Genomic DNA, 26,903 nt, shown 5'->3' on the forward strand with positions numbered 1-26,903 from the left:
TAAATATAAACTGGCAATGGTGTACGGCTTGTGCCTCATTAATCTAGAAGGCAGAAAACATCAGACAGCAGACTTGCTTCATATAAGCTAAAACTACAGGTGTATTCAGAAGCAGAGGTGTATTCAAAAGCAGAAATAGGCAGATACTGTACAGTATCATTACAAATTTACAACTGATCGCTCACCCAGACCCTTTTGGCAGATTCTTGAAATGGCCCCACTTCCTTCAATACACTGCCACCCACTAAAGAGAATTTGATGTACTGAAAGTATACATGCCACTGCACAAGAACTCATAGCTACAACAACTTTAAATTTATACCTATGTGCTTGTCACATGTTCAAAAGCAATTTCTGATTGTATGTACAGTTACAGCTGTGATGTAAAATGAAAACGCATTGAATGCCTTAGTACTAAATGATAGTGTCTCTCTCATTTCTCTTCCATGTCCAATGGTTTACTAATTGGCAAGTTCTGAAAACCTGATTAAGTCATCTTTGAAATGTTGCAATATAGTTTGATTTAACTTATTCAGTTATATACTGAATCATGGGCTGGATCCACCAGACTCACTTACCAGATCTCATTGGCAACATGTTTCCTTCCATTTCTATGCCTGTATTTTCTGCTGTTTTATACTGCTCGTTTGTCAAGTCTTCAGTTTGAACAATTCAACAAATCTCATCCTCTTTTGTTTCTTCTTTGTTTTGTTGCTTCATCAATTCATGACCAATTTCTGATGTTGTGCTTGGAATACCAGTTCCTGCTTTAGATGTACAAATGAATTTAATCTTTTAATAGACTATTTGGGTGGATGCATGAAACTTTTCTCCCATTTTAACTGCAACTAATTATTGCACTTTTAACTATGCCAACCCTTGCCTCAGTCTTATCGCCCTATGGTTGCTAAACCCTGAATATCCATCCTTGTCACCAAAGGCACATGGTCTTGTCTATCTTCAAGGGTCATCCCTACAAAACTTCAACCCACTGAAGACTCAGCTGCTTGTATTCTGTTCTATTTTTGTATGCCACTAACCCATAACTCTTATTCTTGCTGACTTTCACTGCCTCCCTATCCACCGGTCCAAAAGTTTTAAAGGTTTCAGGCTCATCTGTAAAATTCTCCATGCTCTATCCTGCCCTCTCTCTGAACCTCTCAGCCCAGTTCACTGTAATCTACATCTGTAGCCTTCTCTCCTGCTCCAGTTAGCAAGATCTTTAGAACTTTCTCTTAGCAAGCTTAATCACCTTGATAGGACATTCCACTTCCTTCAAAAGACTTCTCAAAAATCTGTTTGTTCATCTATCAGAACTTTCTATCGCAGGGTACTCCTGACCAGTTGTACTGCATCTCCCTTGGGCTGTTTTATCATATGAGAGGTACAACACAAATATGCTGTTAAATTCTCCTACTTTAAAAATGAAATATTAGGGGTCCAATTTGCTAATTATGACTGGGTTTTTTTCCTACATTATTTATTTTAAAAATGGGCAGTGAAATTCCTGGAGGTAGGGAGTGATTTGTTAAACTTGTCACAGTTAAAAAAGGTGAAATAAAGTGGGAGCAGAAGCCTAAACAGAGAAAGTTACACCCCTCCAACCAACATTGTTCATGGAGATAAAGTCTCCTTGAGGAATAACAGATCTGTAATTTTATAACTATCTTCCTCCTCCAGTCTAAATGGAAACCTACTATTTTGAAGCTTCTCAGATCGATGGAGCAATTATAATCGAACATCCTTCTGACCAGTACACTTCAGACCATGTTTAGAAGCATCTGAGCTATAAGTTTATTATGATTCACATACCTTCCAACTGGTATCTACGATTAGGAAAGGAGCACTCTTCACTACATTTCTTTACTGAAGCGCTCACAGATTTTTGCACAAGTGCCTTCAAAGCAGTTCCCAGCTGAGGGAGAAACACGTAACTTTTCAGATCTCTTCAGGGAGGTTGGGAGGGGCAAGTGGGTGTAACACTCCAATTGTTTCATACCAGCTCAGAGATGCAACATAGTAATTTGGAAAGGCAGAAGAGAAAGCATTCAATACTGGAAGAACCTTTCCCTTCTGCTTTAACTTTGCTCACGCTTCAGCGGCCTAGAAAATGCAGACAAAACCAGTGCCAACACTTGCTGGACACCCGAGAATGAGCCTATAAAAGCAAGTGACACAGATACAAGAGAATAATTAACTTGAAATAATATCAAAAAACTCAGACAGCTATTCTAAAATCATTTAACTTTGCTTGTGCATCCTTTCACGGCCATGTTCTATTCCAAAGCCAAAAAGGGCTGCAATTTAACACAAAGCTTAATTTCTTCACATTTTGTTGATAGAAGAATCTACACCTTTATGATAATTAACACGTTTTAATCATGATACTCAACATGCAAGAGCACAAACACAATCAAAAATCATTAAAACTAGAGCACATGTTTGGGTGGGGGGGTTGGTGGTGGTGGTGGTGGTGATGTTGACAGGAGAAAGACAACAGGCAGGAAACAGGATTCAAGTCAAAACAGATCGTATGTAGGTATAGGCACAAATATACAGGAGCATGTGCACCAGAGACCTAAACTGGGTAGCCCCTTGGCTGCAAACGCAAACTACGGTATGTATGTGAATAGGAAGCAAAAGAAACAAGATGCCAGAACTGGAAGCTATTGCGGGATTAGGAAGCTATGATGTGTTAGGAACATGAGAAACTTGGCTAAATCTAGAGGATGAAATTGAATATAATATTCAAGAGTAAAGATCAGAAATAGAGTGGACAAAAAGATATCTTATTTCTAATCTATTGGCATATTCACAGTTTCCACTGACTCCCTCAATTATTGTCCATGCCATAGAAATCTATTTTATAGACTGTCTCCAGTGGTAAAAATATCATAGGTATCTATTTGCATTGAGTCAATTTAACTTTCCAAGAACTTATATTTATCTCAAAGCCATCTTCTTATTCGTCCTTTGAGGTGAAGATGACCATGTTCACCATCTGAGATGTTTGGTAGGGTTCCAGTGAGTACATAGGTGAATGCCAAGGTTGATCTGTGCCTGGAAGGTTCCGCTACAATTAGGACAGGATGCCACAGGTTCTTGAGTTTTAGACTAGTTCCTGGCACGAGATTATATTAATTATTACTTGGAAATCTTTGTTTGGGGGGGAATTGTGTTTTGCATGTTTCCCCGTCTAAGCTCTTGGGGAGACACGGTATCAGAATATTTATTACATTGTGTTCATCCTCAGTTAAGTCCAGTGCTAACAGAAGGCATGCTAGCTTCAAAGACAACAATCAAATGAAAGGAAACAAATAAATAGTATTTTCCCCCCCTCGAAGACAATGAATGGACTCATTGGTGCGGCACCTTCTAGTTAGATATCATCTGAAGTCCATGTTCAAATCCATGTTGTGCCTTGACAACACAGTTCCAACTGTTTATCATTTTCCACATTAAATCTTTATTGCTTTAGTTTTGTGTAATTAGTTTCATTGTATTGCAGGTTTTCTTCTCAGTTAGTGTTGCTGCTCCATATGGTATGAGCTATCATCAGGGACTCATTGTGAGCATGGTGTTCCATGTCAAAATGATATCCTAATAGGTTTTGCTTGCAATAAAGTCAACCTTTACAAAATAACTCTTGTTCAACAAGAACTCACATTTTTATTAAAGCAACATTAAAAATAAGCTATTACACAGTCTGTTGAGATATCAAGCTCTATCCCTACCGAGAACTGCACAGGAAATATTTCATTAAGAATATACACACAACACTGCAGTATGATCAATAGAATGTCATTTGATCACTTTAGTATTAGTACATATGCACTAATTTTAAAACCTGGGTGAAAACAAGTCAGATTTTTAAAAATTTCTCGATCTATACTTACATAAAAATTTGAACATAAATTTTCAAAGGAAACAATGATTTGCAGTCTTCGCAAATAAATTCGTTCTTGTTTTAAGATCCAGCCCCCTGGTGGCAGCGTGCAGACATACTGCGGGCAGGTATTTAATAGTTTAAAAACCGTTAGGTCCCTTCGGTTCACTCATTTACCTGAAGACAGGTGCATACGACAATGAACCACCTTCAGAGATTCCTACAGCTTTCAACGAAAAAAAAAGAAAGCTGGTTCTCTTATACAAAGTGGTTTCCATTGACCAAAATAGGTTCGAGTTTCAAAAAAGGTGTACAATCATTGCTCTAGTATATTGAACACTGGCGATAAATACCCATATTAATCACTGATGGTCCCATATTGCTCACAGACTATGTGTTGCAACATAACATCATTTCAGCGTTATATAATGAGGCAATGCACAAATAACAAAAGAATTCCCTTGCGGTCCCTGCACCCAGTTGCAATCCCATTTTCCGTATCAGAACTCTGCAATTTCTCCCCCTGCAAGATTTTTTTGGGGGACTAGTGGTAAATTTTATTCGGAAATAAAATAAATGTCATCCAGCAGCAGCAGCCGGCCCGACCATTACCTGAGGTAAAGCTGAATTCAACTGGCGCTGCAGCAGATCTCTCTCGTGGGCCACCTCTTGCATCCTCTCCTGAGTGAGGGACAAAGTTTCCTGCGTCTCCCGCAGGGTCTCCATCAGCTTGTCCCGTTCGTCCAGCATGTTCACCATCAGCTGCTCGAAATTGGCGTCCTCGGCGCCGTTCTGGGAGCCCCTCTGGGTGAGGGTGTCCTCGCTGATGGTGGGCATCACCTCGCACATCATTCTCCCTCACCGACCCCACTCCAAAATACAGCCAACTGTTTTAAAAAAAATAACGATGATATACCCGGCAGCTCTCTACATGAATTTAGCCGGTTCCTGTTCCCTTCCTAAGCGCCGCCGCTCCCACTCACTTCGACAACCGGCAGCCGCTCTCGCGTTTCTCCACGATTCTGCCGGCACCAACTGCCACTACGCTTGCGCCCAGCTGCTCCGCCCCGCGTCTGCGCTTCTTCTCCTCACGCTTCACCCTTACGTCATCACGATGCTCTGCGCATGCTCAGCAATGACCCCCGCCTCTCTCCGCCCTTCCTTCTCCCCGCCCCCTCCTTCTCCCCGCCCCTTTACCACGCCTCCTCACCGCCCCGCGCCTCCTTTTCCCCGCCCTACGCCCCCTACTTCACAAAGCCCCCTCCCTGCCCGTCTCTCGCCGCACCCCGTTCCCTCCCACTCCCCGCCCCCTCTTCCCCGCTCCGCCCCCTTCTTTTCCCCGCCCCACCCAATGAGTGAGGTCTTGATTGGGACTTATTGATTGACCTGCGGAGCAGGCACTAAGCTCCCCAATGTCACCAAAGAGAAAAGTAAAATCAATATGGCAAGTGTAAGTGAATAAAAATAATCCAATTAAGTAAAATCCTTGATAAGCAGCAGAAAAATGAACACCAATTAAACCATAATATTGTAATTTCTTTCCACCTACTCCGCATGATGCCACCATCAAACACATCTTCCCTTCACATCCCCCCCCCGCCCCCGGACGGCATTCCACAGGAATCGTTCCCTCCCCTGGTCCACTCCTCCATCACCCCTTACACCTCAACCCCCTCCCACGGCACCTTCCCATGCAACCGCAGACGGTGCAACACCTGCCCCTTTATTTCCCCTCTCCTCACCGTCCAAGGGCCCAAACACTCCTTTCAAGTGAAGCAGCATTTCACTTGCACTTCCCTCAACTTGGTCTACTGCATTCGTTGCTCCCAATGTGGTTTCCTCTACATTGGAGAGACCAAATGCAGACTGGGTGACCGCTTTGCAGAACACCTTCGGTCTGTCTGCAAGCATTACCCAGACCTCCCTGTCGCTTGCCATTTCAACACTCCACCCTGATCTCAAGCCCACATGTCCGTCCTTGGCTTGCTGCATTGTTCCAGTGTAGCTCAACACAAACTGGAGGAACAACACCTCATCTTCCAACTAGGCATTTTACAGCCTTCTGGACTGAACATTGAGTTCAATAATTTTAGATCATGAACTCTCTCCTCCATCCCCACCCCCTTTCTGACTGACCCCCCCCCCCCACCTTTTTTCCAATAATTTATATAGATTTTTCCTTTCCCACCTATTTCCATTATTTTAAAATGTATTTCCATCCATTGTTTTATCTCTATCTTTTAGACTTTTTTGATTCCTTCACCCCACCCCAGCCCCACTAGGGCTATCTGTACCTTGCTTGTCTTGCTTTCTACCCTTAATTAGCACATTCCTCAGATAATATCACCACCTTCAACACCTCTTTGTCCTTTTGTCTGTGACATCTTTCGGTTATCTCAACCTATCACTCGCCCTCTACCCAGCTCTACTTGTCCCACCCCACTCCCCCTTAAACTAGCTTATATTTCACCTCTATTCTATTTTTACTTAGTTCTGTTGAAGGGTCATTCGGACTCAGAACGTTAACTGTATTCCTCTCCGCAGATGCTGCCAGACCTACTGAGTTTTTCCAGGTAGTTTTGTTTTTGTATTGTAACTGGTGTCTACAATACCTTTTGTACCCTGTGCCCAGTGGCTGCAGAATGCCTCAAGCCTGGGTAGAACATAATTAGTTATTAGCAGTTTATATTTAGGAGTGAAAGAAACAAATTTATTTCATTTAAAAGTATACTTTGTTTTAAAAATGAACACAGCTTCAGTGGTTTAAATTTGGGTTATTCATTGTAGATTTACACGTACCTATGTAAGGATATCAAGAACAAACTGAGATATGGTTTCCAAATCTAATGGGGGTATTCCGGAAGGATTGATCACATGATGTCTGTAAATGTTACTGCATTTACTTCCTAGCGATTAAGGACAGTCCCCTGTAGTTGAACCTCTTTACTGGTGGTTTCAGGCCAGCAGATGTTTGACAAATAGCAGAATGGAGAACAGACTGGTTGCAAAACAAAAAGTAGAGGCTAAAGTTAGTTACTTAGACTACTAAAAGGTGGGAAGTTTTGTCCATAAAGATTGGTGCTGTTATTCATCATTTACATAAACAATTCGGACACAGGAATGAGAAATACAATTTCAAAATTTGCGGATGACACCAAATTGGGGGCCACAGTGAATGCAGAGGATTGTGATAAAATACAGGAAAACATTAATAAATTTTGAAAATTGACATGTAATTGGCAAATAAATTTCATTAATTATAAGTGTGAGGTCAAAAAATAAGGAGACACACATACTGCTTGGAAAACAAGTGTCTAAATGGGGTTTAGGGGCAGAGGGATTTGGGGGTACAGTTATACAAAGCACACAGTTTAATAAGGCCATAAGACAACTGAGGTTTGCTTCTAGAGGAATGGACGAAAATAAATTATGTTGGGCTTGTATAGGCCACTGGTTAGACCCACTTGGTTCCTTTAAATTTATGGTTTTGTTATGGTTCATTAGTATGTGCTCCCTTAATCCATTACATTTTAATTGATGATAACAAATGTCAATTGTTAACATAAATGATTTAAACCACACCTGGGCTACTATTCACAGTTCTGATCTTTATATTATACAATGGATATAAACACACTACAGAAGGTATTTAAAAAAAGGATAATACCAGAACTGAGGGGCTATATCCATCAGGAAAGTTGAACAGGCTGCAGCTTTTTTCCATAAAAAGGAAAGACTGAGGGATGACCTGATTGATAACTTTAAGATTAAGACAGGGATTTATAAGGCAGAAATAGAGAATAGTTTTCCACTTGAGAAGAGGAAAAGCCAAAGCTAGTGGATGAATCCAATAGTTTACAGATGTTCTTTTTGTAAGATAATGTACTTGTAACTGTAACTCACTGGCAGTCAACCTGTAAATACGGTAAGAATCTCCCTACATTGCACAAAGTGCTATGAACCTCCATATTTGATATCATTTTTAACAGGCCCTTCTCCTGTTACATTCTTCTTTTTCTTCAATGTAACCATACTAATCATACAACAAGGATTGGTGAAAACGTAATGTGGATTCTTTATTTGAAGACAAGACTATAGACAGATAATGTTCATTGGGAGCTAAGTATAGTATAACTAATCTCTACCCTGCTGCTTGTAGGCTGCCTACAAGTCACATCCTGTTTCAGTGGTGGGGATTGACAACAGTTTAAGATATGTTCCCTTATAGGTGCTTATATATCATATCACAACATCCTCTTTTTTCTAAACTAAAGGTCTACCCTTAACGAATCAAGCTATTTATAAGAAAGCAAAAGAAAATAACTTTGCGTCAGCAAGCACTTTAACACAGAGCAATAAATTTACAAGTCTCTGAAACTTATCACTGGTTCCCTGATCCACCCAAATTTAGGTACAGTGATCTTTGTTGGAGGGTAGTGTAAGTTTTCAGAATGCTGGTCAGGGGTTCTTTATTTGTGTTGCATCTTAGACCATGTTCTAGTTGCAATATTTTTTCTGGTTGGTATTTTTGGCTATGGCATGGTTCTGATTTGGCACCTGTTCCATTGTACTGTCATGCCATTTGTTCATACTTGATACAATCTTGGTTCTGGGTATATGCTGGCAATTTCTGCTGAATTCCAAGTCAGCAGACTGGGTGACCGCTTTGCAGAACACTTTCGCTCAGTCTGCAAGCTTGACCCAGACCTTCCTGTTGCTTGTCATTTCAACACACCATTTTGCTCTCATGCCCACATGTCTGCCCTTGGCCGGCTGCAATGTTCCAAAGAAGCCCAATGCAAACTGGAGGAATAGCACCTCATCTTCCAATTAGGCACTTTACAGCCTCTCGCATTCAACATTGAGTTCAACAACTTCAGACCATGAACTCTCTCCTCCGTCTTTACCACCTTTTTAATCCAGATTTTTTATTTATTTATTTAAAAAAATATATTTAATTTTGTTTATCTATTTTTTTTACTTTTTATATTTTCTCATCCCTTTTTTATCCTTTATCCCCAACCCCTGCCTTCCCATCCCCCATAGGGTCATCTGTCACTTGTTTCTATGTTGTGCTTTCACAGTGCTCTGACCCTTGTTCAGCTATTAACACATTCTGCTCACTTACCTTTATGCCACTATCACCTTCTTTAGTCTTTAACACTGCCATTAATACTCATTTTGCCTTGTGTCCATGACATTTTTGCCAACCTCTATTAAGCTCCAACCTATCCAAGACCTATTTTGCTCCACCTGTTCCACCCTCTCTTAAACAGTATAATATGCATCACATTTCTACTTCTCTTTAGTTCTGAAGAAGAGTCAAACAGACTTGAAATGTTAACTCTGTTTCTCTCTCCACAGGTGCTGCCAGACCTGCCATCAGTTGGGTAATTGTGCTCAAACTTTCCATCTGAAGTTCAGGTTGGGTAATTTGTTATCCATACGCCAGTCATGGGCATGTTTCATCTTCCCCTGTTTTTTGAGTAAGGCACCATATACTCCCGGTAGTATTGACTGGTGATGACTGGGAAGTTTGTCTGTACTTGTCTGCCGAGTTGTAATTCCATCTTGGTTTATCAGTATGAATTTTACAAGATCGGAAAGGGTATACATATTCGGTTCAAATTGTGCTGCTCAGCCTATTGGCCGATGATCTGCATTACAGAATTAGGTGATTTTTTTTCCCCCATTGTAAGCACAGTGGTGCTCCTGTGGTCTCTGGTACTCGTTATTGTCTTGATGATACCATGAATGGTGACCAAGGACAGGTCCTTGTACGCTAGTAGGCCTATGATCACTGGACTTGTATTGACCTCTGCTTTCTGCATTGACACTTACAATGTCCTCTGGTGCCAAATGCCTTGCATATAGCATTAAAATCTGGGCATTTTCTTGGTGCATGTATGAGGCTGCACTTCTCACATTGCTTACTAGGCTTACCTGTATTGGCTATTGTGCCAATGGTGGACAAATTATGAATAGCCGTGGACTCTGTCTACCCATTAGTATGGCTTTTGCTTGTGTCAGCTTTGTAGTCATGCTTCCATGGTGTATTCTTTGGGCTGGTCCAAGATGGCTTTTTGGAATGTTTCATCAAGGTAGATGATATCATAAGCTCAATTACTCTGTCGGCTAGTTCTGCTGCTGTGAGGTCGCATTCATGCCCCTGCAACTACTTGAGAATTAGTCTCAATGGTCTCTCTCAGTTAGGAAAATAGGAACAGGAGAAGGCCATTCAGCTCGTCGAGTCTGCTCCGCCATTCAATACGATCATGGCTGATCGAGCACTTCAATGCCTTTTACCAACACTATCCCCATAACCTTTTACGTTATTGTTAATCAGAAATCTATCAATACTCAATGCCTGAGTTTCTATGGCCTTCTGGGGTAGACAATACCAAAGTTTCACAACTCTCTGAGTAAAGAAATTTCTCCTCATCTCGATCCTAAGTGGCTTCCCTCTTATTTTGAAACTGTGTCCCATGGTTCTAGGCTCCCCAACCAGGGGAAACATCTTATCTCCATCTTCTCTGTCTATTTCTTTAAGTATTTTGTAAGTTTCAATGAGATCACCTCTCATTCTTCAAAACACTAGAGAATACAGGCCCAGTTTGCCCAATCTCTCTTCATAAGACAGTCCAGCCATTCCTAGAACAAGTTTGGTGTACCTTCGTTGTACTCCCTCTATGGCAATAATATCCTTTCTAAGGTAAGGAGACCAAAACTGCACAAAATACTCCATGGGGCAGTCTAACCAAGCTTCTATACAATTGAAGCAAGACTTCACTACTCCTGTACTCAAATCCTCTTAGGAAGGCTAACATTCCATTTGCCTTCCCAATTGCCTGTTGCACCTGCATGTTAGCTTTCAGTGACTTATGGACAAGGATACCCAGGTCCCTTTGTACATCTACACTTTCTAATCTCTTACCATTTTGGAAATACTCTGCACATCTGATCCTTCTACCAAAGTGGTTAACCTCATGTTTTTCCACATTATATTCCATCTGCCATGTTCTTGCCCTCTCAATAAGTCTGTCCAAATCCTCCTGTAGCCACTTTACATCTTCCTCACAACACACATTCCAGCCTAGTTTTGTATCATCCGCAAACTTGAAAATATTACATTTGGTCCCCACTTCCAAATCAATGATATACATTGTGAACAGGTGGGGCCCAAGTACTGATACCCACTAGTCACAGCCTGCCAATGCCAGAATGACCCGCTTATTCCTACTATCTGTTTCCTGCCTGTTAGCCAATTCTTAATTCATGCCAGTATATCCTATCCCATTTGCTTTTACTTTGCTAATCAACCTCCTGTGGGGGACTTTATTGAAAGCCTTCTGAAAATCCAAGTATACTATGTCCATCAACTCTCCTTTATCAATTTTATTAGTAACATCCTCAAAAACTCTGACAAGTTCATCAAGCATGATTTCCCATTCCCAAATCCGTGTTGACTATGCCCAGTCAGATCATGATTATCCAAGTATTCATTTATCCAATTCTTTACAATGGATTCTAGCAATTTCCCTACTACTGATATAAGGCTAACAGGTCTGCAGTTACCTGTTTTCTCTCCCCTTCCTTCTTAAATAGTGGGGTGACATTTTTTACCTTCCAATCTGAATTGTTGCCTGAAAGAAATGAATTCCAGGTGACATACTCTGAAGTTGATATACATTCATATTTTTTTTATTCATCCATGGGATGTGGGCTTTGCTGGCTTGGGCCAGCATTTATTGGCCCTTGAGAAGATGGTGGTGAGCTGCCTTCTTGAACTGCTGCTGTCCATGTGGTGTTGGTATACCCACAGTGCAGTTAGGAAGGGAGTTCCAGGATTTTGATCCAGTGACAGTGAAGGAACGGCTATATATTTCCAAGTCAGGATGGTGAGTGACTTGAAAGGGAACCTTCATGTGGTTGTGTTCCCATCTATCTCCTGCCCTTGTCCTTTAGATAGTAGTGATAATGAGTTTGGAAGGTGCTGTCTAAGGAGCCTTGGTGAATTCCTGCCGTGCACTTTGTAGATGGTACACACTGCTGCTACTGTGCATCGGTGGTGGAAAGAGTGAATGCTTGTGGGCTCCTTTGTCGTAGACGGTGTCAAGCTTCTTGAGTGTTGTGGGAGCTGTGCTCATCCAGGCAAATGGGAAGTATTCCATCACACTACTGACTTGTTCCTTGTAGATGGTGAACAGGCTTTGGGCAGTCGGGAGGTGAGTTACTCTTCGCAGGATTCCTAGCCTCTGACCTGCTCTTGTAGCCACAGTATTTATATGATTAGTCCAGTTTAATTTCTGGTCAATGGTAATCCCCAGGATGTTGATAGTGGGCCATTCCGTGATGGTAATGCCATTGAACATTAAGGGGCAATGATTAGATTCTCTCTTGTTGGAGGTGGTTATTGTCTGGCATTTGAGTGGTATGAATGCTACTTGTCTTTGTCAGCCCAAGCCTGGATACCATCGAGGACTTGTTGCATTTGCATCTGAGGAGTCGCGAATAGTGCTGAACATTGTGCAATCATCAGCAAACATCCCCACTTCTGACCTTATGATGGAAGGAAGCTCATGATGAAGCAGCTGAATATGGTTGGACTGAGGACACTACCCTGAGAAACTCCTGCAGTGATGTCCTGGAGCCGAGATGATTGACCTCCAACAACCACAACCACCTTCCATTATGCTAGGTATGATTCCAACCAGTGGAGAATTTTCCCCCTGATTCCTATTGACTCCAGTTTTGCTAGGGCTCCTTGATGCCACACTTGGTCAAATGCAGCCTTGATGTCAAGGGCAGTTACTCTCATCTCACTTCAGGAGTTCAGTTCTTTTGGCCATGTTTGTACCAAGGCAGTAATGAGGTCAGGAGCTGAGTGGCCCTGGCGGAACACAAACTGGGCATCAGTGAACATGTTATTGCTAAGCAAGTACCACTTGATAGCACTGCTGATGACCCCTAATGGAGAGTAGACAGGATGGATTTGTCCTGCTTTTTGTGCACAGGCGTGTAGCTGTACTGGAACAGCTTGGCTAGAGGCTTGGCATGTTCTGGAGCCCAAGTCATCAGTACTATTGCTGGAATATTGTCAGGGCCCATAGACTTTGAACTATCCAGTGCCTTCATTCGTTCTTGACATCACTTGGAGTGAATTGAATTAGCTGAAGAATGGCATCTATGATGCTGGGGATCTGCAGAAGAGGCCGAGATAGATAATCCACTCGGCACTTCTGGCTGAAGGCTATAGCAAATGCTTCAGCCTTATCTTTACCTCTGATGTGCTGGGCTCCCACATCTTTGAGGATGGGGATATTTGTGGAGCCTCCTCCTCCAGTGAATTGTTTAATTGTCCACCACCATTCACAACTGGATGTGTCAGAACTGCAGTGCTTAGATCTGATGCGTTTGTTGTGGGATCACTTAGCTCTGTCTATCACTTGCTGCTTATGCTGTTTGGCACACAAGTAGTCCTGTGTTATTGCTTCCCCAAATAGTCACCTCATTTTTAGGTATGCCTGGTGTTGTCCCTGGCATGCCCTCCTGCACTCTTCATTGAACCAGGGTTGACCCTCTGGCCTAGTGGTAATGGTAGAGTGGGGGATATGCCGGACCATGAGGTTTCAGATTGTGTTGGAGTATAATTCTGCTGATGCTGAATGCCCACAGCGCCTCATGGCTGCCCCAGTCTTGATTTGCTACATCTGTTCGAAATCTATTTCATTTAGCCTGATGGTAGTGCCACACAACACGATGGAGGGTATCGTCAATGTGAAGGTGGGATTTCGTCTCCACAACGACTGTGCAGTGATCACTCCTACCGATACTGTCATGGACAGATGCATCTGTGGCAGGCAGGTTGGTGAGGGTGAGGTTGAGTATGTTCTTCCATCTTGCTGGTTACCTCACCATCTGCCACAGACCCAGTCTAGCAGCTGTGTCCTTTAGGAGTCGGCCAGCAGTGGTGCTATCGAGCCACTCTTGGTGATGGACATTGAAGTCCCCACCTAGAGTACATTCTGCACCCTTGCCACCTTTAGTGCTTCCTCCAAGTGGTGTTCAACATAGAGGAGCACTGATTCATCAGCTGAGCGAGGGTGATACGTGGTAATCAGCAGGTACTTTCCTTGCCCATGTTTGACCTGTTGCCACGAGACTTCATGGGGTCCGACGTCGATGTTGAGGACTCCCAGAGCAACTCCCCCCCGACTGTATACCACTACGCCACCACCTCTGCTGGGTCTGTCCTGCCAGTGGGACAGGACATACCCAAGGATGGTGATGATGGAGTCTGGGACATTATCTTTAAGGTACGATTCCATGAAGATGGATATGTCAGGCTGTTACTTGACTTCTCTCTGAGACAGCTCTCCCAATTTTGGCACTAGCCCCCAGATGTTAGCAAGGCGGGTTTTGCAGGGTCAACAGGGCTGAGTTTGCTGTTGTGATTTCTGGTGCCTAGGTCAATACCATGTGGTCCATCCGGTTTCATTCCTTTTTTGTGACTTTGTAGCTGTTTGATACAAATGAGTGGCTTGCTAGGCCATTTCAGAGTCAACCACATTGCTGTGTGTCTGGAGACACATGTAGGCCAGACCAGGTAAGGATGACAGCTTTCCTTCCCTAAAGGGCATTAGTGAATCAGATGGGTTTTTAAAACAATTGACAATGGTTTCATGGTCATCATTAGACTTTTACTTCCAGGTTTTTTATTGAATTCAAATTCCGCCATCTGCTGTGGCGGGATTTGAACCCGGGTCCCCAAAGAATTATCCTGGGACTCTGGATTATTAGTCCAGTGAGAATACAGCTATGCCATTGCTTCCCCCAATTGATTGTCAAGCATTGACCATGTTTTTTTCTGGTTCTTAAGGTGGTCGTCAGTCAGACCTGATGCGTTCAGTTTATGGAGACCTTCATTCCCTATAGCAATTTTAATTTTGATGGCTTGTCTGTCTGGTTTGCACGTATTGAGGTCCACAAAAAACAACTATATGTGTTGTTGGAACAAAGTAAACTTGGATATGAGATCTGTTTCCTTCCAATTGAACGTTGGAAATTTTGTGGTCATCTTTTAGCTTTTTGCAGTATTTTTAATGCTATCTGAGGCTTTTGACAGCTATGCAAGTTCTTTCCAGCTCTTTTAGAATTCATTCATCTCTGAGCTACAGTATCTTTAGTGCCACTGTCTTAGCTGGTCATAAGTTATTACTTGACTGCAATGGTGGCACTGTTGAGTTATTTTCCTGGATTTAGCTCAAAGCTCCGCCCACAAAGCAATGACTTGGGCTGGGAAATGGCCACAGATTTCACAAATGAAAGCAAACAATGAAAAATAACTTTTTAATAAGCTTCCTCTTGCTGTTAGTAATGGTTACTGCACAGATTTTTCTTCCCATCCTAGTCTGCGGTATTTAGCTTAAACAGTAATGAATTCTCCTGTCTGTGGTGCTTTATTTCTAGTGAGATTGACTGCAGTCTGCTATTTAATTTCTGTTCCTGCTTAAACTTTGCAGAAGGTAGAATTTAACTATTTAAGCGCTCTCAAATGCGAACAGTCTTGTCAGAACCCGATGCCTGCTGGTTGGAGCAAAGTGTTATCCCAGAATGAAGGTACGGTGTGTGCAGAATCCTTGAGAAGCTGCAGAATCCTTACAGATGGTGGGTCTTGATAGGTACTTCACTTTCACACCAGGTCTTGTTTACTGTTGTACGTGAAGAGTTGAGGCCTGTATATTTTGCAATCAAACCTGCAAAAACTATGCTGCCACCCCGCCATCATGTTACATTATTCTCCTTTTTGATGTAAATGAACCGATTATAATCAAAGATTGGCACACCAATAATGTGGGTTCTTTATTTAAAAATAAGACTAGATACAGGTAATGTTCACTTGGAACTAAGTATAGTATATCTAATCTCTACCCTGCCACTTGCAGACTGCCAACAAGTGATGGGAAAATACGTCATATCTTGTTGAGGTAGTAATGATTGACGGTAGTTTAAATAGCCCCCCCTTAAAGTTGTATGCACATAAAATCACAACAACTTCTTGGATTCTGGTTTGGAATCTAGTTCTGTGATGGTGGCATCTAAATGGGAAGCCGCAATCAGTGATGAGCTATATTAGGGTTTCCCATGTCAAAACTGGTTACCACCATCTGATCTGAACCAGGCTGAGAAATTGCACAAAAAGCAATAGGCTCAACCTTTGAGGCACTTCTCACAGGATACATTGTCATAAACTCAGTTCAGCACCAAGCATTTCTAAATCACTCTCTGGGATTGGAGTCAATAAAGGAGAGTTTTCATACAATGGTCAAAGTTACAATGCAATGGGCACTTTGGCCCATAGTGCCTGGTCATCGGTCCCCGTCACCACATTGTAACTGTTGCTGCTGCTGGTCCTGACTGGAGGAAATGCTGGGAACCATGCCCAACCCATTCTGCTTTTTCCCTTTAACCATTGCCTAAACCCCAAATCACTCCAATCCAGCCCCCATTCCCTCTTACTCTCTTCCATCTGCACAACCTCTAACTATCCCATCCCTGGCATTACTTTCTCCTTCAAACGCCCATCCCTGGATGGCCACTCTGTTGTCACTATCTCCTGCCACATCAATCTCCAATCCTTTAACCTCGGGTTACATGCAGTACAACGTAAGTATCAGCGGATCCTTGTATCTCAGAATCACAGGACTGTTACAGTCCAGAAGGAGGCCATTCGGCCCATCATGTCTGCACAGGCTCTCAGAATGAGCATTATAACTCAGTGCCATTCTCCTGCCTTTTCCCCGTAAACCTGCACATTGTTTCTATTTTAAAAATTATTTCATGCCTTCTTGAATGCCTCGATTGAACCTGCCTCCACCACACTTCCTGGCAGTGCATTCCAGACCCAAACCACTCACTGTGTGAAAAAGTTTTTATCATATTATATTTGCTCCTTTTGCAAATCACTTTAAATCAGTGTCCAAGGGATCTTTTGCAAAGATTTATTTAATTTTGTAACTACAATAAAAGGCAAATTTCTTTCTTTATTAAATTATCTTTTGTTTTTTAAAATGTTTTCTGGAAAGGCAACAAGGAACATGGTATAGGTTGTAATAATACCACTCAGGAAGAGGGACAAAAAAACTTCAAGGACCTCAGCCTAAACCTGTAATGCAACATACACTGCATCAGCCATGGACAGCATTGGAGACAGGCATGAACCTTTTCAATATAAATTGGTGAACATCGCCTTCGAAGATCCATCAATGATTTAAAAATGCACTGAAGTTTCTTTTAAATATTGCAGACCATTAGCACCCAGAAAGTATATGACATCTTGTACCAATTCCAGGCAATTACTGAGTTTAAGACACTTGGAAGAAAAATCTCATAATTTTCTCACAACTATGTTGCATATGAATTATAAGCCATTTACACAATTAACAAATTCAGTTATGTGTCAGTACTGGGCTAATAACTTCTCTGTATAACACATTTATGATCATTTATGTGGAGCAGCTAAAACATGGTTGATTCATTGTTCGATTACATAACTCGCTGGAATGATGCAAAGTACTTTATTACAATTGTACTTAACCTGCTGTTGTATAAATAATGGATATCAATGTTCAAATTAATTTTGAAAATGGATACTGTACATTTACCACACATTTTTCATTACGGCGGTTTTGGATAACTATTTGATTTAATAGCACTAGATTGTCCCGATGTTGTAGCCATAGAGAAAATGCTTTATAAAAATCCAAATCTCTCAATAGGATTTAAATTATTTAAACTATTTCATTTATCAAATTATTCAATTGTATCATTTTGATGCTCATTTTTTTTAATTCTCTCATGGGGTGTGAGTGTCACTGGCTAACCCTAACCCTAACCCATCCCTAATTGCCCTTGAGAAGGTGGTAGGGAGCTGCTTTTTTGAACTGTTGCAGTCTATGTGATGCAGGTCCAATTTTCTGCAGCAGTTTGATACAACTGATTGGCTTGATAGGCCATTTCAGAGGGCATTTAAGAGTCAACCGCATTATTGCAGATTTGGAGTCACATGTAGGCCAGACCAGGTGAGGACAGCGATTTCCTTCCCTAAAGGACACTAGTGAACCAGATGGTTCCATGGTCATCATTAGACTTTAATTCCAGATTTATATTGAATTCAGATTCCACCAACTGCCGTTGCGGAACTGGAACCCAGGCCCCCAAAGCATTACCCTGGATCTCTGGCTTACTATTAGAGTGACACTACCAATATGCCACTGCCTTAAATTTTGCTATTGGCTAGATATTTTTAAGTAAAGCAATTTATGTTGGTTCTTTGTAAATCATTGTTATTTACTTCCTATTCAGGTTACTTATTCTTGCTTTTTATTTTAACATTTTCATTTTTTTATTTGACAATGCATTTGGGTAAGCTTTTCACACAAATTCCTGGGAGAAGGAAAACTGAGAGTGGAATCATCCACTCCCGTTGGCAGCAGGCATCATGGCAAGTGTGAGCAGACAAAATGGCGGGAAGGCCAAAAATCAGTTTCACAGCATCATGAAACTAGTTTGTAATTGTTTGCTCCACCGATCAATGGCAGGCCATGTTTCCCACTGTCGCATGTCGGGAACCAAATTTCAAAACTTTAGTATCTCATTATAAGCCCTGCTCATCGGAATCATCCCCATGTCAAATTTATTGCCCACGTCGGCGTGACTTCAGAATGGCACGCCTTTAAAAGGTGGCGAGCTGAACTTCGAGGGGAACTCGGAGGTTTGTGCATACAACCTTGTGCAGCACTCACAAGCATTACCCACAGGACATCATGACGCAGTCACTCACAGGGGGTACAGGGCTCCAGTGCGGGTGACGCCAGGGGTAAGGCAGCACAGACAGAAGGAAGTACACAAGCACATGCCGGGGGGCTGGGGGTGAAGGGCATGGTTGTCAAGGCAGCACAAACTGAAGGAAGTACACAGGCACATGCCGAGGGGCTGCGGGAGGTTGGGGGGAGGGGATGTGTGGAGAGGGAGTGAAGGAAGTGGCCATGTACTTGGAAAAGCCTGTCAAAAGTGAGCATTCTTCCACAGCTGAGACCGCTCAGCTGCAACTCCATTCACATGCTTGGAGTCAAGCCTCTGATGCTTTTCTGCCCACTCATGCAACACAAGAAGCATGAAAGTGCCACCAAATGCTCCAGAACTTTTCACCCCTCAGCCACAGGCTGCAAATTAGTGCGCATTTCAGGGGGCAGCAGAACAATTGGCTGACTGGGCAAGCTGTATAATTCCCTTGCGAAAGCTGGCCATAGCGCAGTCACTGGTGGAGGTGCTCACAGCCCCTTGCAATGTCTTTGTTAAGATTTGGACCAATATCCCACATGGTTCAAGCTAACAGTGCAGCCTTGCAGTGTGGGTTCAGAGAATGCCTGTGCCTGAGCTGTGAGCGCAGCATGCAGTCCAATGGGCAAAGCTGCTGCCAATCAGTCAAGTGGAGTGGGGTAGAAATGGGTAAGTTTTCGGACAGCCATGAGGTGCTCTACACACTGGACATCCAAGTGCTGGCCCTGGAGAGGGTCCAGAGGAAGTTCACGAGAATGATCCCAGGAATGAAAGGCTTAACATATGAGGAACGTTTGAGGACTCTGGGTCCATACGCGATAGAGTTTAGAAGGATGAGGGGGGACCTGATTGAAACTTACAGAATACTGAAAGGCCTAGAAAGAGTGGATGTGGGGAAGATGTTTCCATTAGTAGGAGAGACAAGGACCCGAGGGCACAGCCTCAGAGTAAAGGGAAGACCTTTTAGAACAGAGAAGAGGAGAAACTTCTTGAGCCAGAAAGTCTATGGAATTCATTGCCACAGAAGGCTGTGGAGGCCAGGTCATTGAGTGTATTTAAGACCGAGATCGATATGTTCTTGATTGGTAAGGGAATCAAAGGTTACGGGGAGAAAGCGGGAGAATGTTGTTGAGAAACTTTTCAGCCATGATTGAATGGCGGAGCAGACTCGATGGGCCGAATGACCTAATTTCTGCTCCTATGTCTTATTACTCAAGGGGCCTTCAGATTTAACAAAGAGAGGTTCTTAGGGCACATATGTTAACCCACATGTCTCTCTCTTTGATCCTGCAGTAGGAAAACATCAGGATCATGGAGCCTGGTGATTTAACGGCATGCCTCATAGCTTACATGGAGCAGAGAAGAAGAAGAAGAGTGCGGCAGAGGCGCCTGGCTCAGCAACAGGAGGACCATCTCCCTCAAGGGGTGGCAAGGCCTACTGCGTATGCAGCTGAAGATTCACAGAGATCCATCACTTGTAGGTGGTTTGCTAGACCCAGGGTTGCTTGCCATTCCTGCAGATGATTGAGAACAAGTCTTGCTGAAGACTGCACTTGTCTAGGGAACTGATCAGTTACATGCTGTAGTATTTGGCGCCACCAGGACATGGAGGGCATCCACTGCCCAGTGGCCGTGAAAGTGACTGTGGTGCTCAATTTTTACACCAGTGGTGGCTCCTTTCAGGGCTCCACAGGTGACCTGTGCAGGATCTCGCAAGCCTCGATACATAAATGTATCCAGCAGGTTATGGACGCCATCTTCGCAAAGGAACAGAACTTTGTGCCTTTTGTAGGGATTCCTCTTTTCCCTCAGAGACCCTCCCCACACTCAAGCTGGTGAATCACAAGTGAACGGAATGACTAGTGAGACAAGTTTCTTCTGATAATTCACAATTGCTTTATTGAATCACCCACAACCTCACAGTACAAAACCCAAAATTTAAAACAACCTATTCCCAGTACCCAACACAAAGGGCGGGATTTTCCACACCCGCCCACTGCTGGGATCTTCTGGTCCCGCCACAAGTCAATGAGCTTCTGGCTGGGGCACTGCCTCACCTACAGGGGGTCCTACCCATGATGAGGCTGGAAAATCCCGGCCAAAGTCACCATGACTCAGTTAAAACTTACAAAAACACTGGCAAAACACCACATCCTGTCCCGAAACCTTAAATAAAAAATCCTCAGACCAATATCACCAAGACATGGCTGAAACATGTTACAAGGTACTGGCAAAAGACATCAAGTTTTTGCCCCAAACCTTCACAAAATCGTCAGACCAATATCGCTATGAATTGGCTGAAACTTACAACCCCCAACACGCTGGTCTGTCTGGTGTTGACAATAGGCCTGAGTCAAGGTGACCAAGCTCAACTCTTCGTCCGATTGCAGTCCAAAACCTTCAGGCCAGTATCACCATGATATGGCCAAAAACACTTACAATCAACTTACAGCCCCCAATAGCTGGTCTGTCTGGTGTTGACTGTAGGCCTGAGTCAAAGTGACCAGACTTAACCCTTCTTCTAGCTGCAGCCCAAAACCTCAGATCTGCTCTGTTTTTATAATAATTTAACTCAGACATGTCTAAGCATAACCCCTGTTGTTTAAATGTCGATTTAGTTGATTCCACGCAAAGTCCAGACAAATGTCATCAGCTCCTGCTGGTCGAAATAATACAGGATTTTCCAAAGAAGATATATTCAGATGAATATTATCAGTTCTCATTGTATGAACAATTCTCCTGCTGTTTGAGGTGGCACAGTAACAGCAAAGTAGCAGCACCTGGCTCCAAAGTTAATGTGGGTTTGAATGACCTGATTCCAGTACTTATGTCTGTGGTGGTTTAATAATCCCTTCAGTGTATTGTATTGATGATATGTCTTGTGTGCTATTGTATTGGGTAATCAGACTTCTTGATGGTGTCAGTCAATGTCCAAACTCTTTTGATGAGTCACTGTGTTTTCACAAAATATCCAAATTAACCCCTTGCTGCCCAGCCCTGTAAAGCTGACTGCAGTTTGTCTTTTTGAATTTTTTAGTTCCAATCATGAGGTCAAAACGTGTCCATTTGAAATTATGTTCCATAAATTTCCTAGTTGAAGGGGATTTTGATCCTACAATTTTAACTGGGATCAGGAAAGCTAGGAAGCAAGAGCACTGGGATTTGCACAGATCTCAGATTTCCCTGGTGCACGGTGCCATCAACTGTACTCATGTGGCACATAGATCTCTGCAGCAACAAGCAGCCAACTATATCATCTGTAAGGGCTTCCACTCACAGAATGTTCAGCTGGTGTGCGACCACCACAAATGCATCCTACAGGTCTACGCACAATTCCCAGGGAGAGTCCATGAGTCCTATATCCTTAGCAGGTCTCAGATACCTGACAACTTCCAAGGTCCACACAGGCTGCATGGTTGACTCCTCAGAGATAATGGTTACCCACAGAGGACATGGATGGTGATGCCCATGTGGCAGCCTCAGACTGCAGCAGAGTGACAGTATAACAAGGCTCATGCTGCGACCCGGACTTTGGTGGAGCAAACAATAGGAATTTTGATAATGAGTTTCCGGTGCCTCGACAGGTCTGGTGGAGCACTGTAATACAGTCCGCTGAGGTATTATGCATCATCATAGCTTGCCGTGTGCGACACAAGCTAGCACTGCAATGGAGGCAGTACCTGGCTGAGGAGGAGATGTAAGAGCTCCACGTCTCCTTCAATGAGCAGAATGTCAAAGGGCATAATAGTGATGAGGTCCTCAAAAACAAGGATGCTGGCAACGAGGCCATCGCACTGGCCAAATGAGGCAGGCATGCTCAGGATGACCTCATAACTGCAAGATTCATAGAGGATGATGATGAGATGCAGTGAGGACAGTCCAGAAATCCTCACATTGCATCTGTGAACGTTTGACTCCTGTGTGGCTGATGGCAGCACACATACCCTCAGTGCTCAGGCTCATGTTATGGAAATGCAGCGGAGGCCCTAATAGTCACTCGATTCCAGGAGAATGATGATGATATGCAGTGAGGAGACTCTATAGATCTTCACATTGCCCCTGTGAATGTCTGACTCCTGCCTGGTTGAGGGCAGCACATTTGCGCTCTGCGATCATGGAGATGCAACCGTGAAACTTTAAATGCACCTGATCTTTTGTCAACATTCAGCACTTGCCTCCTTCAGGAGCACAGCGTTGCCGGTCACAAATGCTGAAGAGTTGTGGGGGCCAGCCCCACCTCAAAGGTGCTGAGAGCATACAGAGAGAATGATGTAACTCTGTGACGCCTGCCAACAACATTCTGGCAGCAATGACAAGCACCTTCAAGGTGCAGGCATCGGTAATGTATCCAGTGAGTGTGAAACCGGACCACCACTTCGGTCTGAAGGTTACACATTGCACAGGGAAGAGGCTCTGGACTGAGACACCTACCTTTATCTTGTGCAGGAACCAAGTTTTCACATCTGAGCGACACGAACACTGCTCATCAGAACAAGGAGCCACAGGCAAGGAGACATTCTTAGAGGTTTATTGACAATAGTGAACATTATGTACAAGTGATTAACACCCATGCCCTGGCTGTGCAACTATATCTTCTTAACCTTCCTAACCCTGCTGCTACTTCTTGGTGCTCCCCTGACATCCACAGCAGAAGTGGAGGCAGCCTGCTGACTGCGATACCCTGTCTGTGATGACCTTGGTGGGTGTCCTCTGGAGCACCAGGGCCTGGAAGACCCTGGCCTACTTTGGCTGTCCTGCTGTGGGTCAGCCGCACCCTCCTTGGCCTGTGGAGCTGAGCTGCAGGGGTCACAGGAAGAGGGGATTTGGATCTGCTGGACATTCCCGGAGTCACCTGGGTGAATGGCCCCGGGGTGTTGAGCTGTTGATCCTCCTCCCTATGGGTGCCCGACGGCCCCTGGCTAACTCCTTGAGGAGAAGGGGAAGCTGGAGTGAGATTGAGCTGCCCCGAAATCCTCTCGTGTTGACACTGTTGAAGGCCAACTGTGGCATCAGTGATGGAGTTCAGCCCGCACAGCAGCGCAGAGCCAATGTGCTGGACCAAGATTTCAATGGCAGCCAACACCTTTCCAGTGTTGACCTCCTCGATGTGTTGACATGCTGGCACTATCACCTTGGACTGAAGGCAGATGGACTCCTCCATCACCTCTTCCAATCTGAGGATTGCACCAGACAATGATGTTCCTGCAGCTCCACCAACTCATCATCTGGCTCGGACTCAGCAGATTCCTTGCCTCCACCAGTTCTCCTGATACCAGTGACCAAGGCTTTCCTTGCCTCCTCCTGCTGTGGAACAGATTGTGTGGTGTGCTCACCAGATTGTGATCCCGAGGATACTCTGGATCTAGGTTCCAACGAGGTGTGTGTTGTGCTGGTGGAGGGTCTGGGTGAGCACTGTGATGGGTCTTCAATGCTGCCCTCAGGGTCCTCATCTGAGGTGCTCTTGGCATTGGGGTCTGGCTCAAGTTTACCTGAGGGCAACATGTCAGGTGTGACTAGGAGAGAAAGTGGAGATTATTAGTGCTTGGCCACCAGGTTGAACACAGAGTAGCGATGAGAGAAGGATCATGGGGTGAAGGATCCTCATGTGGATGTTCGCCGATGACCTCACCATTGCTGCAGGAATGGTCGATGTCCTCTCCAGTCAGCTCCAATGTGTGATTCTCGAATGGAGTGAAGACCTTGATGTCCGGTACTCCACCCTCGCTCTGGGACCTCTCCCGGTGATTGTGCACGATCTTGTCCTGCATAAAGACAGATGGAGAGAGTGTGAGCAAGGCACATGCCAGGCCAAATGAGAAGGATGCCAGGCATGCCTGTCTGTTAAATGGTGCTATAGACGTGATGAGGAGATGATCTCCAGAGGAGATGAGTCCAGTTGGAGATGTGAGGATCTATGTGGGAGATTGAGTGGTGATGTCCCTTGAGCTGGCAGTGAGTGAGATGCCAGAGAGTATGTTATGGGCTTGAGTGTGTGAATTTAGAGTGATGAGATTGTTGCCTTGCCCTGGCGGCTTGGTAAGATCATTCATCCATTTTCTGCACTGGATGGCCAACCTCTTCTGTGCAGTGTTGGCACTGACCACCTCTGCCACCACTTCCCAAACCAGAGTGGTGAGACTGATGGGCCATCTGCGGCCAGAGCAGGGGTCAAGGAGTTGAAGGCCTCCACTGCATCTAGAGTTACTGAATTGGGGGGGCTGTGATCTTCCTGGCTTTTGGAGCTACTGTAGCAGTCCTGCACTGCAAGCATTGAGAAGTGTGTGTGCGGCTGCATTTTAAATATGGTGCCTGGCATGAGGAAGTGGCAAGGTAACGGTGTGGAAGGCCAATTGGATTCCGCCTGCCAGGGATCTGGCACACTTCCTGTGACTGCATAATTTATGAGGCGGAAAGGGGATGTTATGGTGAGAAAACCTGCCATTTACAGCAAGTAAAACGCCTTCTTCCACACTCTCTACTGCATTTATTGCAAATCTGGGGTGATTCCATCCTAAATTCCCTTGCCTATGAAGTAAGTGATCACTATAGAAATGTTTGAAAATACAATGGGTGGAATTTTCTGTGCCTGCTTGCACGGGCATGTTCAGCAGCATGAGCAGACAATGTGGCGCCAAGCCGAAAAATTGGTTTCATGACATTGTCAAACCAGTTTGCGATTGTCCACTCAGCCTGTCGACATCGGGCCGTGCTTCCTGCTGTCGGACATTGGGAACCCCATTGTAATATATCTGCATATCATTATAAGGCCAGCCTACTGGAATCAGCCCCCCCAAGCTGGATCGTCCACCCACATTGGGGGAAAACATGCCGGTGCAGAACACATCTTGAGAAGTGTGACGTGCAGAGGTCGGGATTTAACAGCATGGCTTTGCTCACATTGCGGATATCTGAGGATGCTGGAGCCCGACATCAACTGGACCCTGGAGGGGTTCTCCAGCCATGGCATGCTGAGTAGATTTGCATGGACATGGGTCCGCCGCAAAGCAGCTTACGGAAGGTAGAAAGTCACAGTTGGTGCTCACAATGAACAATGGCCGAGGAGGTGGAGAGGAAAGTCCAGCTGTTTGGGATAGTCGACTGGGAGAGAAGGAGGTGTTGGGGGAGGTGAGGTTGGGAGCAGGGGAGCGAGGCTGTCATCTGGTTGAAGTTGGGAAGTGGGACTAAGGGGGAAGGAGGGGATATCAGGGAGAAGAAGGCAACCAGAGAGCTAGGTGTAAGGCGGTGTAAGGTGTAAGGGAAGGAATTCGGAGCGGGGAAGGAGTGCAGAGAGGGGAAGGAGTCCAGGGGGAAGTAGGAGTAAGGGTGGTGAAAGAAGAAAGGATGTCTGAAGGGGTCGGGCAGGGGGAATGACTAAGGTGGGGGAGTCTGGGATCGGGGAGTAGGACTAATGAAGTGGAGGGGAATCCAGCAGGGGGGGCGTGGATGTGTGAAGGAGTGCGGGGGGGTGAAGGGGTTCCAAGGGGGAAGAAGTCCATGACTACCTCCTGGGGAGTGAACTGAGGGTGGTTGTGGTACGAGGGTAGAGTAAGAATGACCTAGGGCAGAATGAGGTGGTAGGGTGGAGTGCAAGGGGTTGATGGTATCAGTAGAAGGGACGGTGAGGGTGGTTGGTGGGGATTCAGAGGCAGACATGGAACCTAGATGCGGAAAGGACGATGTCGGGGAAGTTAATGTGGATGGGGGTGCGGTTTTCGGGAAGGAAGGAAACCTGCTTGTTCACCTGGACATCCCTAAAAGAAAAGGGTTGCGGCTGGTAGGTCACGGAGGGAGGTGGAAGGTGATGCTGGGCGGGGGGGGGGGGGGGGGGGGGGCGGGGGGGGGTGGTGCGGTGGTGTCAGCAGTGATGGGGGAAAGGAAATGGATGACTGGGGGAGGGGAACGGATGGGGGAAACAAAAGAAAAACTGTATTACCACCATGCTGGCTAAATTGAAAGTGAAACGAGAGTTGTGGTGGGTGAGATCAGGTGCTCCATTGGAGTGTGATCAGTGGGCGGGAGGAGATGCAGGTCAGCTCAGCCGGTCAACTGAATGCGAATCCCAGCAGGCAGCATTGAAAATCCTCAGGATATTGAGATGAGTGTGATACTGGAAGGATCTGCCTGCGTGGGAGAGTGCTTGCACAAAGCTCCAAAAGGCCCTTCTGCACACATACAC

The 26,903-nt window shown here is 44.5% G+C and overlaps 1 protein-coding gene across 1 annotated transcript in view; it reads right to left on the reverse strand.

The window, feature by feature from the left end:
* The window catches only part of ppfia4 (PTPRF interacting protein alpha 4), a 632,398-nt gene extending 627,464 nt beyond the window's left edge, over positions 1–4,934 (reverse strand). Inside the window, exons 1-2 of the mRNA XM_041195183.1 lie at positions 4,870–4,934; positions 4,499–4,773 (exon numbers count right to left, since the gene is read on the reverse strand). Of these exons, the coding sequence (XP_041051117.1) occupies positions 4,499–4,738 (240 nt within the window). The 5' untranslated portion in view covers positions 4,739–4,773; positions 4,870–4,934. The remainder of the gene's footprint in view (positions 1–4,498; positions 4,774–4,869) is intronic.
* Between the last annotated feature and the right edge of the window lie 21,969 nt (positions 4,935–26,903).

Source organism: Carcharodon carcharias, chromosome 9 (genome assembly GCF_017639515.1).
Source record: "Carcharodon carcharias isolate sCarCar2 chromosome 9, sCarCar2.pri, whole genome shotgun sequence".
Classification (NCBI taxonomy): Eukaryota; Metazoa; Chordata; class Chondrichthyes; order Lamniformes; family Lamnidae; genus Carcharodon; species Carcharodon carcharias.